General features: G+C 31.9%; 1 protein-coding gene across 1 annotated transcript; it reads right to left on the bottom strand.

Moving 5' to 3' along the window:
• Positions 1–2,143: 2,143 nt before the first annotated feature.
• On the bottom strand, positions 2,144–10,585 carry LOC142542273 (guanosine nucleotide diphosphate dissociation inhibitor 2-like). The gene is made up of 13 exons (XM_075648829.1): positions 10,289–10,585; positions 8,741–8,803; positions 8,538–8,621; positions 8,334–8,441; positions 8,054–8,226; positions 7,182–7,293; positions 6,981–7,061; positions 6,721–6,783; positions 5,818–5,919; positions 4,735–4,859; positions 3,017–3,227; positions 2,852–2,926; positions 2,144–2,340 (listed from the first exon to the last, which is right to left on the bottom strand). Exons 1-13 carry the CDS (start codon positions 10,373–10,375, stop codon positions 2,290–2,292), a joined length of 1,335 nt encoding a protein of 444 aa, XP_075504944.1. The 5' UTR covers positions 10,376–10,585; the 3' UTR covers positions 2,144–2,289.
• Positions 10,586–18,216: the final 7,631 nt, after the last annotated feature.

Genomic DNA, 18,216 nt, shown 5'->3' with positions numbered 1-18,216 from the left:
TATTATTTTCCTAGTTTTCAGTTGCGTTCTAAACATAATACAAATTATGATTGTGTTAGCATTATTCTGCTACGAATCATCATATATGTATATATATATATATATATATATATTGATTTGTTGTTTTGTTTGTTCTTTTCAACCTATTAATTAATTTCTCATTGTATATGATGAAATTATATACATAAAAAATAATTTTTCTGCTTTTCTACATATTATCATTGTATATGATGAATTTATATACATAAAAAACTAGTTTTCACATTTCAAAGTAACAAAATTGTTATTTAATATTACGCACTTAATGAGTCAACTAAATTATGTTTACCAATTCATTGTGCATTATTATTATGATTGCAACTTAATGGAGCATAGATGAGGGCATAGGATTGTCACCCCAGCAATTAATATTTGTGTTTAAATTATTATTAATTAAAATTACTTTGTGTTCGATGAAATTATTTGATCAGTGAGAATATATTTGATTTAGAGAAATAATTTTTGGAATGTAAAATAACATCCATATCGGATTTTTTAGGTGCAATAATTGTTCATATTAAGTAGAATCATTGAAACGTGACGTTTGAATTGCTTTATGGTTTTAAAAGATTTTAGTTAACGTTGCACTGTTACCACCGGTTATAATTTTTGGTAAAATGGAAAGTGAATGATCATACAATTAATATATATCAGAGACGAAGTCATGAGATCAATTCTCATATATGGCAATGAGTGTAATTATTGAATGTGAGATTGTTGAAATACAATAATTGTCTTGTTGGATACATTGATCGAACAATGACGATTGGATTACAATACCGTTTAAATTAATATTTGAGTTTCACCGTTAACACCAGTTATCGTATTGGTAAAACGACAAATGTATGGTCCTACAATTTGTATCATAGTCAGTCTCACGAATTCGATTCTCATTCATTACAAAGAGTGCAATTGTTGAGATATAATAATTGTCCTCGCTTGATAGAGTAATCGAAACGTGACGCTTGAGCTACTGTATGATTTTAAAATATTTGAGTTCACGTTTAAGCATTGTTACCACAAGTTATAAATTTGGTAAATCGACATACGGTTGGACTTTTCTGATTATGAATTATTTTGAATTTTTTTTTTGTTTCTCTGATAAAATATCTATCTACATCTCTTACTTTGAGATAGTTTTTTTCCTAATATATTATCTGCTCTTGAATTTTCATGTATTTTCTCTTAATTTTTATATCGAGTAATTTTATCAATAATTTTAAAATTAATATATACATCACATCTATTTTAATCACTTCATTTTTTTCAGCTTTTTTATTCATTATATTTCAAAATTCAGACATACATTCTTTCTCATTAACAATTAATTCATACACTTAATTATGTTTTAATGCAAAATATAATATATATATATATGTGTGTGTGTGTGTGTTTAGAAATCGAGTGAGACTTTTTAAACAAAGAAAAATAAAATGGGGTTAAACCGAATGCTGAACGATTCAAATAAACAAAATAAGAAGGCCATAGAAAAAAATATATACAAACATCAAAAAGATTAATCAAAATTAACTCAAATAAACAAAATAAGAAGACCATAAAAAAAAAAACATGCAAACATCAAAGAAATTAATCAAAATAAAATCTGACGATTAAAGAACATAGAAATTAGATATGATTGTTGAATTTAATAGAAGAAATAAGTAAGAAAAATATAATAAAACTATTATACCAAAATATTCGAAATTCATACAAAAAATTGAAAAAATTAAACCATGTTGTTTAAAATAATAGATAAACTGTGAAATAATATTTATTATTGAATGATTTGTGAAAAAAAACATATCTGCATATGTTTGCAAATTTAAGATCAATGTTCATAGTATACTTAAATTCATTATCCACGTACAACGCACATACTTTACTACTAGTATTTAGAAATTTGAGTTAAATTGCTTCATAAGTATCATTCGTGGAAGCAACATAATTTTGTTATGCGAATCTTTTTGTTTTCTTAGAAGACCAAGATATTTGGTTTTATGTTATAAAAGTAAACGACAATATTTTAAAATAAATTTTATTTTAACTGATTTTAAAATCTAAAATAATCTCAAAGTTAGGGGCTTACTGGAAAACAAGGCAACCAGAACAAATGTTTTGAGTTACAGATAGCATGAATTACCAACAAAAACATTCAGGTCAATAACATTTAAAACTGAGTTTCATCACAGGCTTTTGCTTAGGGGGGGGATAATTTAGCACGCAAGAGTGCAAATACAAACAACAGTTTTCTCACTCTTCTGCAGCACTTGCAGCACTCAAGTCCACATTAAGATCAAGAACCTGAAAGAGGATATGAAAGAAATCAATCACCATTTCTATCTACCTAAACAACCCACACAAGTGGAACTCGAATCCAAGACAGTATGAAGCGGTATCATTCTTGTCAGAAGAAACTTTCCCTGTTGTTCATCCCAGAAAGGAGACAACAGTTTAGTGGAGTCGATCTAGGAACTAACGTCATGATTACCAAATTTTTTAATATTTTAAATGGGTTCCACCAGACATGCTAACCTTGCAGCAAGAGGATGATAAAATGATTCTACTGCTTTTCAATCAGACAGGTAGTGATGTTCACAGATTTTAATGTGTATCGTGATATCCAGAAGAGAATTGGTATCAAGCACCAGCTTCAGTACACTAGTATAGTATCGTTACGACTAGTGCTTTAACATAAAATATAAACTTCTCTATCAGGGAACAAAATTTCTACGAGACTGTTTATAAAATTAAAATTAGCACTGAAAAGCTAACATTAGAGTTAAATACAGAAGTAGGGAATTTGAAGTTTCACCTTTCCAGTGATCAAGGTATACATATTCAGGACGTCCACGACCGTGGACTCAAAATGAGTCGTGGCATCATAACTCTGTCACATAGAGTTGAATTAGTGTACAAACAAGAAAAAGAAATATTATATCAAGCACTTGAACAGGAACAAAATTTGCTAGAAACTTACTGTAGATATAAAGCAATTATCCAGAGAAGGCTCGTTGACTGGTTCATATCTGTCATAGGTGTCAAAGAAAATCTCATCCACGGGTCCAAGAAGATCAATACCGGGCTTCAGTTCAGTCTCAGGGTGATCGGTTTCTGCTTCTGTCGACACAAACGCAATATATTTCCCTTTTGGAGCAACGTTGTGCGAGTAAGAGCAACAAAACAAATACCTGTAGACCAAAAAGTAACATCTTATCGTAAATGCATAATCTAACCAAAGTGTTGGCACTTACTACTATAGTAAAACATTAAAACCGAAAACTGGTAAGTGAAACAGCTAGACTGCAAATTATCCCAAAGTGTCAAGTTTATTTATAAAAGTCAGTCAAGTATATAAGCAGAAAACACAGGAAATCAAAATTCCAAGGAATAAAAAGTAGGAGAGATTGGATTTATGTCATAAAAAAATTATCACACTTGCACAATCGTTAAATATTTCTAATAGCTTTCAAAAAGTCATCTTTACGGTGACCCAGCAAATTATAGGAGATACACTGGTTGCGGTTTAGATCCAAATTTGCATTAATAAAAGACTCATTGCAACCATTAGCTTCCCGCATTCATCGACCATCACTTCTTTGCGATGATTTTATAACCTCCTATTTCAACGGTCGAATAAATACAATGCTCTACACCAACTAGTACTTTAAACCTTAATGGGAACAAATAAAACATTGTTCAATAAATTACCAACCCATACAACCTTTTCATTGCGGTACCTAATAGAAACATTAAGCAGAAAAACGAAACTTATATCGCACCCATGCTTTAACAACTTCTTCACTTGTAACTAAAGAACAAGGTGCACTAGTGACCTGTAGTCTAGGCGTTTACACTTGGGTATAATATTCTAAAATATATATAGGTGAAGATGATTATATAATGCAACATTTGATTGTACTTTTCAAACAAGTGAACAACAAGAGAGAACTAGTATTCACTAGTAAATTAATATGAATTACTATCACGTCACATTATAACTTTAATGTATACAAAATATTGTGAAAACTGCCTTTACCATTTTAAGTGACACACATCCGAAAAGAGGTCACATCTAGGTATTAGATTGGGCTTCCCCACACCCCTCTGCCTTTCTACATTTAATAACTATGAGATCGACAATCATGCTTTGTGGATGACATTTATTAAAAATGCACAATTTCAGCAAAACAAATACAGACATCATTTTTCAGTCTTGAGGATTCCCTCCAAACGGATCACTACTTCGATATTTACCATGAACTAACACCATAATAACATTTCAACCACATACAACAGCAGTAAAACACTGTGACAACTGACCGCATTATCACATGAAATATTACTACAGAACTTCACCCTTGAAACCAAGAAAACTCCCCCTGTGACCCATTCCCACAGACCTAATCCACAAAGAACTGAGGACCAATTCACCTACCACCCACAAACAAACACACATGCACACCAGACCATTATTTTTCTTCTAATGAAAAATCAGAAAATTCTGTCTGAGTCTCTGAGAGTGCCTTAACACGACGCGATTATTGTTACAGTGAATCACACATGACAACAGAAAAAACTCAGCTCACAAAAAAATCACATTTTCCCACAATAAGAAACATATTACATGACCTCACAGGTACAATTACTCTAGAAAACAAAAAATCTTAATATGTACACATGAGTAAAGTTACTTACATATCTGATCTTCGGCCCAACTGCTTCTGAGGGAGAATAACCTGCGATGAATGAGAATCATTGGTATTCGGGATGGGGTGACTCATGATAGCTATAGCTCTGGCAACCTTGCCAACCTTCCTCACCTGTAAAAGCCTCATTATATTATGTCATAATGGTACATGTATATCCAATAAAATTATGTTTGAAACAAGATTTGGCTTTCCTAACCTGTGACTACACGTATAATGGTACATTGTATTTTTTATTACAAACTGACCAAACATGTATAGCAAATTTTTTTAATAAAAAAAGTTGTTCTAGATTTATAGTTTAAATCTTATTTTTTGTACCAGATCTGAAATAGTTGGCAGTCAAATATTATATATCAGTATAATATTTTCAATGTTTTGTAACGGTTTTCTCGGAAAATACAAATGTGTAATCAATATCAATATTTGATATACACAATTTTTAATTGTTCAAATTAGCAGAATATTAATTTCTAAATAAGTTTCTTCATAATTAAATAAAAATAGTTAGAAATATATTAAATATATTAGATGGTTAAATTTATACAATGAATACTAATTCAGTAAACATTATAAATTATAAAGCAAACTGACATGAAAATTAATTTTGATAATAAAGAATACTAGAATATTTAAAAATAATTAAAGAAGAAAAACAGATGTATGAAATAAACAGATAGCCAAAAGGGGGAAAGGTTTTGATAAAACAATAAATAGAGACAGCCAAAAAAGTTAATCTATAGTCTATTCTATCAATTGTTACTTCAGAAACATAAGCTTTCAAATAATACTTTTGACCTATTTATCATTCATATCATTTCTAGATAAATGAAAAACGGAAATTTTGGCTTTTAAGACAGACTCCCAAAACGATTGCTTTCCAGGAAAAAATATTTTTAGATGTTGAAAATGTATCTAGATATAAATAACTGAGAACTTCAAAAGGGCAAAATGTTAGAAAATTACATGCAAAGGTTCAGCACGAGATCAGTACAAATTGAAGCTGGTACAGCTTGAATTCAGGAAGAGAATTACCTTATTAGGACCAACTCGAATTCAGGAAGAGGATTACCTTATTAGGAAGGTAGGAAGGATCGCATACAACCTTCTTGCACTTGGCTGTTTCTCCTTCGGATGTAACTCCAATCACCTGGCCTTCCTCGTTAAACTCTACCTGACATTTGACCAATTGAAAGTCAGTAGTCACAACATTAAATCACATTAAATAACGAAAAAAACAAGAAAACCAAGAAGAAACGCAACACACAGTAGCTAAAGGTATAAAAACTGGAGCGACAATATCATACTCAATGATAAGCAGGATACTAACAAAAAAGTAAATTGTAGCTGCAATTGAAGAAAACATATAACCACCAATTTTAACAAAAAATAGAAGAAACAAAAGAATGACCAATTGGAAAAAATGTAAAAAGAAAACTAAACTAATGTAACACGTTTTATGAAAACACCAGTACCACTAGTTCTAGAAATCCCCACGTTATAATGGTACGTTAAATGGAATTTCTCACCAAAAGAAGGTAAATGCTCAACTGTAAAACATCAAAAGTCTTGTTCTATGAGGTATGTAATCAAAAACTACCATAGATAAATTACAAGTTCAGTGTATGTACCATCCAACAATTCTAGCCCAAACTTTTAAAAACAACAAATTCATACTGGTATATTTCCAAGCGAAAGTTTTCACCCAGAAATGTATTCATTTTGAAGATTTTCTATCAACAGAATAACGGGAAAGATAAAAGCATGCAAGCACAATTTGGTAGTTAGAGAGTAAAATTGCAACTGAGTCAATCTTTAATGAAACATCAAATAACCATATTTCAGTATCATTTTCTTTCATCATTCCCATATATGTACACAATAGATTCCTATGTAAGTTGACTCTTTTGGAATTGGGTCATAGACCAGAGCCACGAGTGGAGTGCAGAAGAGAGAAATACATTAAGTAAACTACCTTGCATTCGGGCTTATTCAGCATATAGGTCCCACCATATACAGCACTAAGGCGGGCAAATGCCTGGAAATATTAAGTAGCAGAGAAAGAAGCTAACATGAGACAATATCTGAGAGAAGAAAATAAGATAAGAGGCAGAATGCAAAAGGGAATAATCTTTTCTCAGGATAAAAGACAAAGTGAAGATCTCATCATCCACAACCAATTGCACTTTTAATAAGAAAAATATTGGTGCATGAACCCTGAATAAAGTGGTAAACCTGCGGAAGCTCTCCTAGGCCATATAATGGATAGATGTATGGTGATCCTCCAGCAAAGCGCGCCAACGACTCCTCATAAAGCTTTAACACAACCAGATAGTTCAGAAAGGGACATCAGAAGTCCCACGTTCAATTACCTTTTTAAGAGCACAAGAAAAAGAAAGTGGAACTGAACTTTCTTGAGGTCCACGTTAGAATTACCTTCATCCTTTTCACAGTATCCAATGCTGGTTCATCCAAGTAGCGATCATCTCTGTGAAGAGCCAATGCGTGACCAATTACATCCACAGTGCTATCATCGAGACCATACTTGCTGTCAGAAGGCCAATATATTCGCCTCAGAACAAGTTGAAGGTATTCCAAGTTTTAAAGCACTGAGTACATACATATTCATTGGTAACCAGAATGGTTAAATAAACATAAAGAATCGAGGAAATATGCATCAGTTCAAAAGTAAGTTAAAATATCTTTCTTCTTTCTCACAATAAGGATATTAATCATGCTGCGAAGGCAGGTTCTTCATAATGCTTAAAGGAAAAATGTTCGTGGAAAGATTAACACTTGAGTAAAAAGATCCCACCAAACACAAGACATAAACAAACTTGTGGAAATGCATTCAGCATCAGTGAGATAACACTGCAGAGAAACTCTCATGTTTGAATCTTGACAAATTCAAATACAGAGCAAAGAGTTCCTTGAGAATAAACTTGACCTCATTTACTGTTTTAGTAAGCATAACATAATCACTAGCGTGCAACACTGTAAAGTATAACATCTTGATCCACCTTATTTATGTTAACCCTTTGATACTAAACTTCTCGATGCTCCCACTGCAACTTTTTGTTTTTAAGTGTACAAATTATATGATCCAGCCTAGTGAGCTCAAAAGATGACATAAGAACGTATGTTGCCAGACTCCACTCAGGTCCATACGGAATCTTATCACATACCAAACAAAAGAATCCTTGAAATATAAGATGGACAAAACACACACACGTATGTGTGTATGTGTCTTCAGGTAAGAGTTCCTGGAGTGATAACAAATAACATATATGTAAAGTCATTGGCCGTACGCAATAAACTCCCTAGTCGAAACTCTAGTCAAATCAATCCCTTCATGTGTTTTAGGATCATCTTCCTTGTAACACTGGGCATAAATGAACAGTTTTCGTGCACGTCGTTTCTCAAAGATGCCCATAAGTGGCGACTTGAGGGCCTCCACGTCAGTTGCAGGCACCTTGTGAATCTGTTACATTAAATTTACATCAAAATCCAACCAGAATCAACAATTCTAGAAAATCTTGATAGCATAAACTTGTGAGAAAGAATTAAGCAAAAAAAATCTGTTTATACCTTCCCCTTATTGTACACAAAACTGCCATCCACAGCTTTGAAATACAAGTATTTAGTAACATCGGTGTGAATTAGGACTCGCACAAGTTCACCATTTGCCATAATGTACTGAGAAAATGAAAGAGTCATAGTGGCATTATCGCTAGAAAGTTAAAGGAACAAAATCTTCAAAACGACGTCCAACAAGACACAAATAATAAAAACCTTAGGGATCATGTCAACATTATAATCTCTGCTGGGACCCAAGTGAGCCGGTGGTTTATCACTCCCTCTAAACCTCTTCCATAGCTGCATAAAAAAGCCAATAATAATGATGATTGAAAATGAGAATTCCATTCAAATTCTTGAAAGCGTAATGGAGAAGTTTGTTGGCATAGGTTATCTGGCCAGAACAAATATAACAATACCTGAATGAGATTGAGAGAGGTTGATTCTCCACCATAATAATCGTTTCGATCCATGTGTAGAACCTAATTCGAAAGGCATAACAATGTCAAGCCCAATAAGAATGAAATAAAATTTCAAAGGCACTGCAGTGATGATGAATAATTGGCGAGAAATATACGAAACTTAAATCTGCATTACATAGTTTCGATATTTATAGACGGACTAGAGAGGGAGGGAATTATAAGATTTAACAGGTAGTTATGAATACATAAGTGCATAATTTTTGGCTTTTAGTCTTTTACTTTTGTATGAAAATGCAAAATATTCTTGGACCCTAGCAACTTTTCAAACTAAATAAATTTTACAAAGAGCAAAAATTAAATAGATCATGCATGGCATCACTTGAGCAACATGGAAGATACACCAATTAGTATCTCTAAACCATTTTAGAGCCAAATAATTTTTCGAAATAATTGTGAGAAAATCCATCAATATATTTGGTAACACCTACTCCATCAATATATCGTTATGGATTTGAAATCTCTAGATTTAAAGCTAGAGATTTCAAATCCATAACGATAAATCCTTTTATTTATTTAGAAAATCCAATTGATAATACATTTCAAGTCCCAAAAAGTTACTTTTTGAGTAATTGTGGTGGATTTCAAATTCAACCCAACATGAAGTCATGAACTAAGCATTTGGTTAAGTTTTTCAACTTAGTTTTCGAACTTCCAGCACAGGTGACAAGAATATAAGTGGGTATGAAGGGAAGAAGCATCCCAATAAGTATATTGAGAAATCAAGTTCAACGAGTTAATGCTTTAAAGAAGTTAATATAACAAGTCGTCTTTACCCCTCTGTAGAAATGTGAAATACGCTAATTAACAGTATTAGTTAATTTGATAAATAAAATAGTCGAACTATACTTGCATGATGAGCAAAGACATGCAGCCACCTATAAACACAACTATTCTCAAGACACTGAAAATTATCAGACACCACTGGCATATGATGTTAATCCAAATCCGAACGTGATGAACCAATCCCCTCATTTCCCAAAGCCTATCAGATTCACATCATTGCCACCAATGTCAAAATTATATCACCTACTAGCCTATTCCTCAGGGTTTGAGTCCTCATATTCTATCAAGAATTTTTTGCAATTGTTTGGATGAAAATATCAATTTAGTGTCCATTTGAAGGAATATAACAGAAGTAAAAATGCATTAAGAAATACAATCAAACGACTACCAAAAGCGTGGCCTGAGTAAAAAACACATAGGAAATGGATTTGGCTCCCGGCCGCATCGTGCCAATTATTTCAGCAAAAATCTTTAACTCAAGGCATTTAATAGGTTAACAAATGAAAGCATTCATAATCGATCAGATCATTTGACATGAACACTAGATCCATTTCAAAAATTACCCACAAAAAATCACTCATTCGACAGAGAATCAGATTTAATCTGAATAAATCCAGATGTACATATCATATAAGGGGGGAAAAACGAAAATGGGGAAAATGGAGCTTCAAATAAATCGAAATAAGGGAAAATAAATGAAACCTTAAGACCATCGACGGACAAGAGGCCGCTGAGGATGCATTCTTTGAGACCCGTCCCCAACACAATCACATCGTACTCTTCATCCATATTAGCTGATTTCTCAACTGAAATCCAATGATTTCAATCAATAGAACAAAAATCACCCAAATAGATGATCGGATCGCCTACAAGAAAAAAAGAAAACTCCGGGTTTTTGTCAGTCAAAGGGATGGAGAGATTGTTGCGTGTGTGGAGGGATCTGGACGTCCGTAGGGTATATTAAGCAGCAGCTGTATGGCGAATTTTGAAAGTGCCCTGTTAAATTATTATTTTTACGCATATAAACCAGTTTTTTTTTTTTTTTTTCTGAAAAAAAGAAAACTTTGGCCTTTTAGCGGGGAAATGAGGATTTATATTAATGACTATTATCTTAAATTTGAGAACGAGTTCGGATATTAAAACTGTGATTTAAAAAAAATTTAAGTTCAATATTTAAAAGTGTTTTTATTTAGAAAATAAAAAGTATACGTGTTAAAATAAATTATAGATGATATTATTATGCAACTCAAATATCTTAAATCATACAACAACTCAACCTCATGGTTTAATTTGTCTCATAGAATGAATAATTATTACACCTCAACAAAAAAATGAATTTGTTTTTATTTTTAAATAAAAGTAGAAACGGAAATTAAACGTCATAAATTCTGACTTTTGGAAAAACATTTATTTAAGTATTTTTTATAACAACTTTTGTAATCAAACAATATTTTAAAAAAGCCACACTTTTAAAAGTATATATACATATAAATATATTTTTAATCTGTTAGTTTCTCCGAACAAACTCACTGTAATGTCATATAAACTCACAAGTAATAGATAAAAATCTATTAACTGATATAGTAAAAGCAAATTAATTTTAATTTTAAACACTTGTAAATATTTGGTTTCCTATTTAATAATACATTAAAATTCCTAAAATGATCTTATAAATGCTGTTTTTTATTGAGGGCATTTCACATGACTTAGATTAGAAATATATATATATATATATATATATATTTTATAAAAAAAATTAAGTTATATATTATGTTGTTTTCGTAAATGACTTATTTTTCAAAAAGTTGAGATTAATAAATTATATATTTATACGCATCGATTTTCTGTATATCATGGGTACAAAAAATATTGGAAATTCAATTGAACTAGATTTAATTGAATATACATCTCTTAAGAAAATCCCATGATCAACTATTCTGATCTGTAGCTATACCAAATGAACTTTATTCATATTTATTTTAGGAATAAAACAATAATTAAAACTTATTAAAAAAAAATTCACTTTGTATTACTCTATGGAATATCTTTTGGGTAGAATATAAAATACTGCCCTCTAAAGCATAAAGAAACATATTCCTTCGAGACTTTCGCGACATATGGGTCCTAATTTTTTTTTTTTTTTTTTACAATAATGGGTGCTAATTATATACATCTTTATTCTTCTTTTTTCTGTAGCAATTAAAGTTTCCTATGGATTAATTGGGTTTTGTTGAAAATATGAAAAATATTTGTGTTGAAAATTATAATGTTGAATGTTGAAAATTAGGTAAAATTAGGTGTTGAATATTGAAAATTAGTGTGTGATGATGTATGTAATGATGAAATTGTTTTTGGATTGTTTTCAAAGAAATCCTATAAATAGGTCTTCATTTGTAAAGATTTGATACGATTGAGTAGAGAGAAAAATATTATAAAGTGTGTAGTTTGGTAAATTTTAAGAGTTTGAGATTTTTATTTTTTACCATAAATTTTTACTTTTTCACAACACGTTATCAGCACGAAGCTCTAAAAGTCCTCCATACTTTTCCAAGCTCCAAACAGAAGAAAAATGTAACAAAAGTAATAATATTTATTTTACTGTTATTTATTTATTGTGTATATATTTAATATATAATATAATGTTATTATTAGAAATAATAAAAATAAATTTTTCAAAAACTTGTTATAAATCTTGGGAGGATGTTAAGACGACATCCCACACTCCCGGTAAGGGATACGACAAGTATAAAAGCCTATAAGGTTTTTAAACAAAATAACTTATGACACTTCATTATAATAATGTGATATGATATACATAATTATTTAAACATTACTAATATTATATACACCATATTATTACCATAAAATTATACAAATACATACATTTATTTTTTTGTACACCAACGGTCATAAACGGTAACAAAACGGCTAGTTTTTGCCCTATAAATATGATCTCACAAACTCTTTCAATCACTCCAACGTTCTCCTATTCTCTAAAAATTATTCTTCATCAAATTTTCGAAAAAAAAGAAGATGGCTTTCTCAATGTTATTTTTAATTATTTTGGTTAGCATGCTCACAAGTCTTTTATTTATCGGAGAATATCCTCCTCGTGTGTTTTCTTTATTTTTACAAATGCTTGTACTTGTTGTTTATCCATTACTTTGTATTACAATATTCATTAATTAATAAAATGCATCGTAATTTATTTTAGTACCACCATGTCAAATTTGACAAAGCTCGAATTTGTTGCGCTCGACATCACGGGAAAAAATTATATGCCACGGACTCTCGATGTAGAAATGCATCTTGAGTCATTGGGTCTAAGCAAGACCATTAAAGAAAATGGTATATCTTCATCACAAGAAAAAGCAAAAGCTATTATATTTTTGCGTCGACATCTCGATGAAGGTTTAAATGTGAATATCTCATCGAAAAAGATCCCATGACTTTGTGGAAAGGATTGAAAGAAAGATTTGAACATATAAGGGAAGTTATACTTCCGACCGCCCGTGATGAATGGAATATGTTAAGATTCCAAGATTTTAAGAAAGTCAGTGATTATAATTCAGCGATGTATCGAATAATCTCGCAGCTAAAATTTTGTGAACATGAGGTTACAGAATCGGAAATGCTTGAAGAAACATTTTTCACGTTTCACGCATCAAATATAACTTTACAGCAACAATATAGAGTGCGTGGATTTGCGAGATATTCTGAACTCATCGCCTGTCTTCTTGTGGCGGAAAAGAACAACGAGCTGCTAATGAAAAATCATCAGTCTCGATCCACTGGATCAACAGTATTTTCCAGAAGTACATGCTGTAAGTAAAAATGAATTTAAACCTGAAAACCAAAATCAAATTCAAAGACAAGGTTTTGGTCGAGGTCGTGGTCGTGGACGTGGACGTGGACGTGGACGTGGAATTGGTCGTGGTCGTGGTCGAGGCCGTGGTTTTGAAAACAATAGAGATAGTTATTTTTATAACTCATCTCAAAATGGCGTCACGAACCACCCACAGAAAAGGCATCATGAGAACATGAGTGTTAATGAAAATCACTCGAAAAGATTTGAAAGTTCTTGTTTCAGATGCGGCACTTCAGAACATTGGTCTCGTATTTGTCGAGCCCCTGAGCACCTTTGCAAACTCTATAAAGAATCAATAAAGGGGAAAGAAAAAGAGACCAACTTCACTGAACGCAGTGACCGTTTGAGTGATTCAACTCATTTTGATGCTGCTGATTTTATGAATGATTTCTCTGGAAATGATCAATATGTTGGTGGGATAGAAATGAACAATATTGATGCTACAGATTTTCTCAATGATTTCTCTGAGAATGAACAATATAATGGTAGAATATAAATGTACAATAATTTATTTTTCATGTATTCATATAATAATGTTTTATTGTACAATTATGATATGTGTTATATTTACATATGTATTGTCAGTAATTTTATTTCATTGCATATTTTTTTTGAAGTTCAAATATAGAAAATGCTATGACCAAGGCTGAAGTTTGCATACCCGATAGTGGTACAACGCACACTATCCTCCGAGATAAAAGATATTTCTTGGGACTAAAACCAACAAAAACAACGGTGAATACAATATCAGGTCCTGTAGACTTGATTGAAGGATGTGGTAAAGCACAATTTTTGTTACCTAATGGTACAAAATTTTTAATCAATGATGCTTTATATTCACCACAATCGAAAAGAAATTTGTTGAGTTTTAATGATATATATTCTCATGGGTATGATACTCAAACAATGAATGAAGAGAATGAGAAGTATATGTGTCTTATCACATATAAATCAGGAAAGAAACATGTGATTGAAAAACTACCAATTCTCCCTACTAGATTGCATTATACACATATAAGTCTCATTGAATCAAACATGGTAGTTGATAATTCTTCAATATTAACCAATTGGCATGATCGATTAGGACATCCTGGTTAAACAATGATGCGAAAAATTATAGAAAATACACATGGTCATCCACTGAAAGACCAGAAGATCTTTCGGAATAATAAGTTTCAATGTAAAGCATGTTCTCTTGGAAAACTTATTATAAGGCCATCACCAGCCAAAATCCAAACTGAATCACCAATGTTTCTTGAACGTATTCAGGGTGATATTTGTGGACCAATCCATCCACCATATGGACCATTCAGATACTTTATGGTATTGATTGATGCCTCCAGCAGATGGTCACATATATGTTTATTGTCAACTCGAAATGTTGCATTTGCAAGATTACTTGCTCAAATAATAAAATTGAGGAATCAATTTCCCGATTATACAATCAAGAAAATTAGACTTGATAATGCTGGTGAATTTATTTCCCAAACTTTCAATGACTATTGTATGTCTATGGGAATCATTGTTGAGCATCATGTTGCTCATGTACATACACAGAATGGATTGGCTGAATCATTGATTAAACGTCTGCAAATGATTGCTAGACCAATTATTATGAAAACAAAGCTCCATATTTCTATATGGGAAAATGCAATTTTACATGCTGCTTCATTAATTCGCATCAGACCAAGTGCATATCATAAATACTCCCCATTGCAGCTTGCATTTGGTAAAGAACCAGATATTTCTCATATGAGAATTTTTGGATGTATGGTGTATGTGCCTGTTGCACCACCGCAACGAAAAAAAATGGGACCTCAAAGAAAGGTTGGAATTTATATCGGTTATGATAGTCCATCAATCATTCGATATCTTGAACCTCAGACAGGCGACGTGTTCGCAGCACGTTTTGCTGATTGTCATTTTAATGAGGAAATCTTCCCAATGTTAGGGGGAGAACAGAAACATACCGAAAAAAAATTACATGGTATGTATCATCATTGTTATATCTGGATCCAAGAACAAAACAATGTGAAAAAGATGTACAGCAAATTGTGCACTTGCAAAGAATAACAAATCAAATACCAGATGCATTTGCAGACACAAAAGGGGTAACTAAATCATATATACATGCTGCAAATGCCCCTGCTCGAATTGAAATTCCGAAGAAACAAATTGAAGATACTCATGATGTCATTAAACGCCTGAAGCGTGGAAGGCCAGTCGGTTCCAAGGATAAAAATCATCGAAAAAGAAAATTAATAGAGAAACACGATGATCACAAAATAAAGAATGATGTTCCTGAAGAAACACTTGATGATCATAAAATAGAGAATGATGTTCCTGAAGAAACACATGATGATGAAAATGTTCTGTCAGAACCACAAACTGACGAGAATCATGAAATCTCTATCAATTATATTAATACTGGAAAAATATGGAACCGAAAAGATATAGAAGAAATTGATGATATATTTTCTTATAATGTGGCAATCGACATCATAAATAATAATGAAGATCATGAACAAAAATCTTTTGGTGAATGTAAAAATCAGTAAGATTGGATAAAATGGAAAGAGGCCATCCAGGTTGAATTGGATTCGCTAAATAAAAGTAATGTTTTTGGACCTATAGTCCTTACACCTGAAGGTGTAAAACCTGTTTGATACAAATGAGTTTTTATTCGAAAGCGAAATGAGAAAAATGAAATAGTAAGATATAAAGCTCGACTTGTTGCGCAAGTATTTCTCAAAGGCCTGGAATTGATTATGAAAAAACGTATTCTCCCGTGATGGATGCAATTACGTTTCGGTATTTGATTAGCTTGGCGGTATCTGAAAATTTAGAAATGCATCTTATGGATGTTGTTACAGCTTACTTATATGGATCACTTGATAGTAATATATATGAAAATCTCTGAAGGATTTAAGATGCCTGAAGCACAAAGTTCAAAACCCAGAGAATGTTATTCTGTGAAATTACAAAGATCATTATATGGGTTAAAGCAATCCGGTCGAATGTGGTATAATCGACTAAGTGATCACTTGATGAAAAAGGAATATGTAAATAATTCAATATGCCCTTGTGTTTTCATTAAGAAAACAACATCCGGATGCGTAATTATTGCTGTATATGTTGATGATTTAAACATCATTGGAACGAATAAGGAAATTCAAGAAGTTGTGTCATACTTGAAGGAAGAATTTGAAATGAAGGATCTTGGAAAAACCAAGTATTATCTGGGTTTACAAATTGAACAAAAAGAATGTGGAATATTTGTTCACCAGACAAATTATACAGAAAAGATCCTTAAACGTTTTAATATGGATAAATCAAATCCTTTAAGTACTCCAATGGTTGTTAGATCATTAAACATAGAAAAGGATCCATTCCGTCCATGTGAAGATGATGAAGATATTCTTGGTCCAGAAGTACCATATCTAAGTGCTATCGGTGCCCTTATGTATCTTACAAATTGTACAAGGCCTGATATATCTTTTGCCGTAAATTTGTTGGCAAGATTTAACACATATCCAACAAAGAGACACTGGAACGGAATTAAACATATATTCCGTTATCTACGAGGAACGACAGACTTGGGACTTTTGTATTCAAAAGATGCTAATCCAAGTATAATTGGTTATGCCGATGCTGGATACCTATCTGATCCACACAAGGCACGTTCCCAAACTGGATATGTATTTACTCGTGGAGGCACTGCAGTTTCTTGGCGTTCACAGAAACAAACGCTTGTAACAACTTCATCAAATCATGCCGAGATTATTGCACTACATGAAGCAAGCCGTGAATGTGTTTAGTTAAAATCAATGAGCCAACATATCAAAATCTCATGTGGATTATCATTCGACTAGAAGCCTGTGATACTATATGAAGATAATGCTGCATGTGTAGCTCAAATGAAAGAATGATACATAAAAAGCGATAGAACTAAATATATTCATCCTAAGTTCTTCAAATTCACCAAGGAGCTTGAGAAGAATAAATGTATTGATGTTCGTCACATTCAATCAAGTGAAAACTCATCAGATATCTCTTCACAAAGGCACTTCCTACAACAATATTCAGAAAGCACATATATAATATTGGGATGCGCAATCTACGAAATTTGTGAAGAATTGTTCGTGTCAACATGAGGGGGAGTTTACGTGACTGCACTCTTTTTCTCTTACTATGGTTTTTATCCCAATGTGTTTTTCCTAGTAAGGTTTTTAACGAGGCAGTACAAAATCACGTAATAAAGACATCATTGTATCATGATCATCATCACAAAGGGGAGTGTTGAAAATATGAAAAATATTTGTGTTGAAAATTATAATGTTGAATGTTGAAAATTAGGTAAAATTAGGTGTTGAATATTGAAAATTAGTGCGTGATGATGAAATTATTTTTGGATTGTTTTCCAAAGAAATCCTATAAATAGGTCTCCATTTGTAAAGATTTGATACAATTGAGTTGAGAGAAAAATATTATAAAGTGTGTAGTTTGGTAAATTTTGAGAGTTTGAGATTTTTACTTTTTACCATAAATTTTTACTTTTTCACAACATGTTTGTTTTAATAAATAATTTTTTAAAACAAATCTAATGTTATGTTTTCAACTCGCTCTCATAAAAATTCCTTTTTCTTCTAACTAATTCGGTTTGGTTATGTTGGTTTTTGTTTAAAGCCATTGATTTAAGTGAGGGTATGTTTGTTGTAAGACGATATCATGAATCTTTATTCGTAAGACGAATCAACTCTGC

Source organism: Primulina tabacum, chromosome 4 (assembly GCF_025594145.1).
Source record: "Primulina tabacum isolate GXHZ01 chromosome 4, ASM2559414v2, whole genome shotgun sequence".
NCBI lineage: Eukaryota > Viridiplantae > Streptophyta > Magnoliopsida > Lamiales > Gesneriaceae > Primulina > Primulina tabacum.
The sequence above is the reverse complement of the archived record's forward strand: the minus strand, read 5'-3'. Positions and strand labels throughout refer to the sequence as shown.

Bases quoted from the DNA above. Each gene is read 5' to 3' on its own strand.
- LOC142542273 (XM_075648829.1), bottom strand. From the start codon at position 10,375: ATGGATGAAGAGTACGATGTGATTGTGTTGGGGACGGGTCTCAAAGAA. The intron at 8,227-8,333 runs GTATAAACAGAT...TTAATGTAACAG, and splicing joins TTGTGTACAATAAGGGGAAG to ATTCACAAGGTGCCTGCAAC. The intron at 6,784-6,980 runs GTTTACCACTTT...TAATATTTCCAG, and splicing joins GCCTAGGAGAGCTTCCGCAG to GCATTTGCCCGCCTTAGTGC.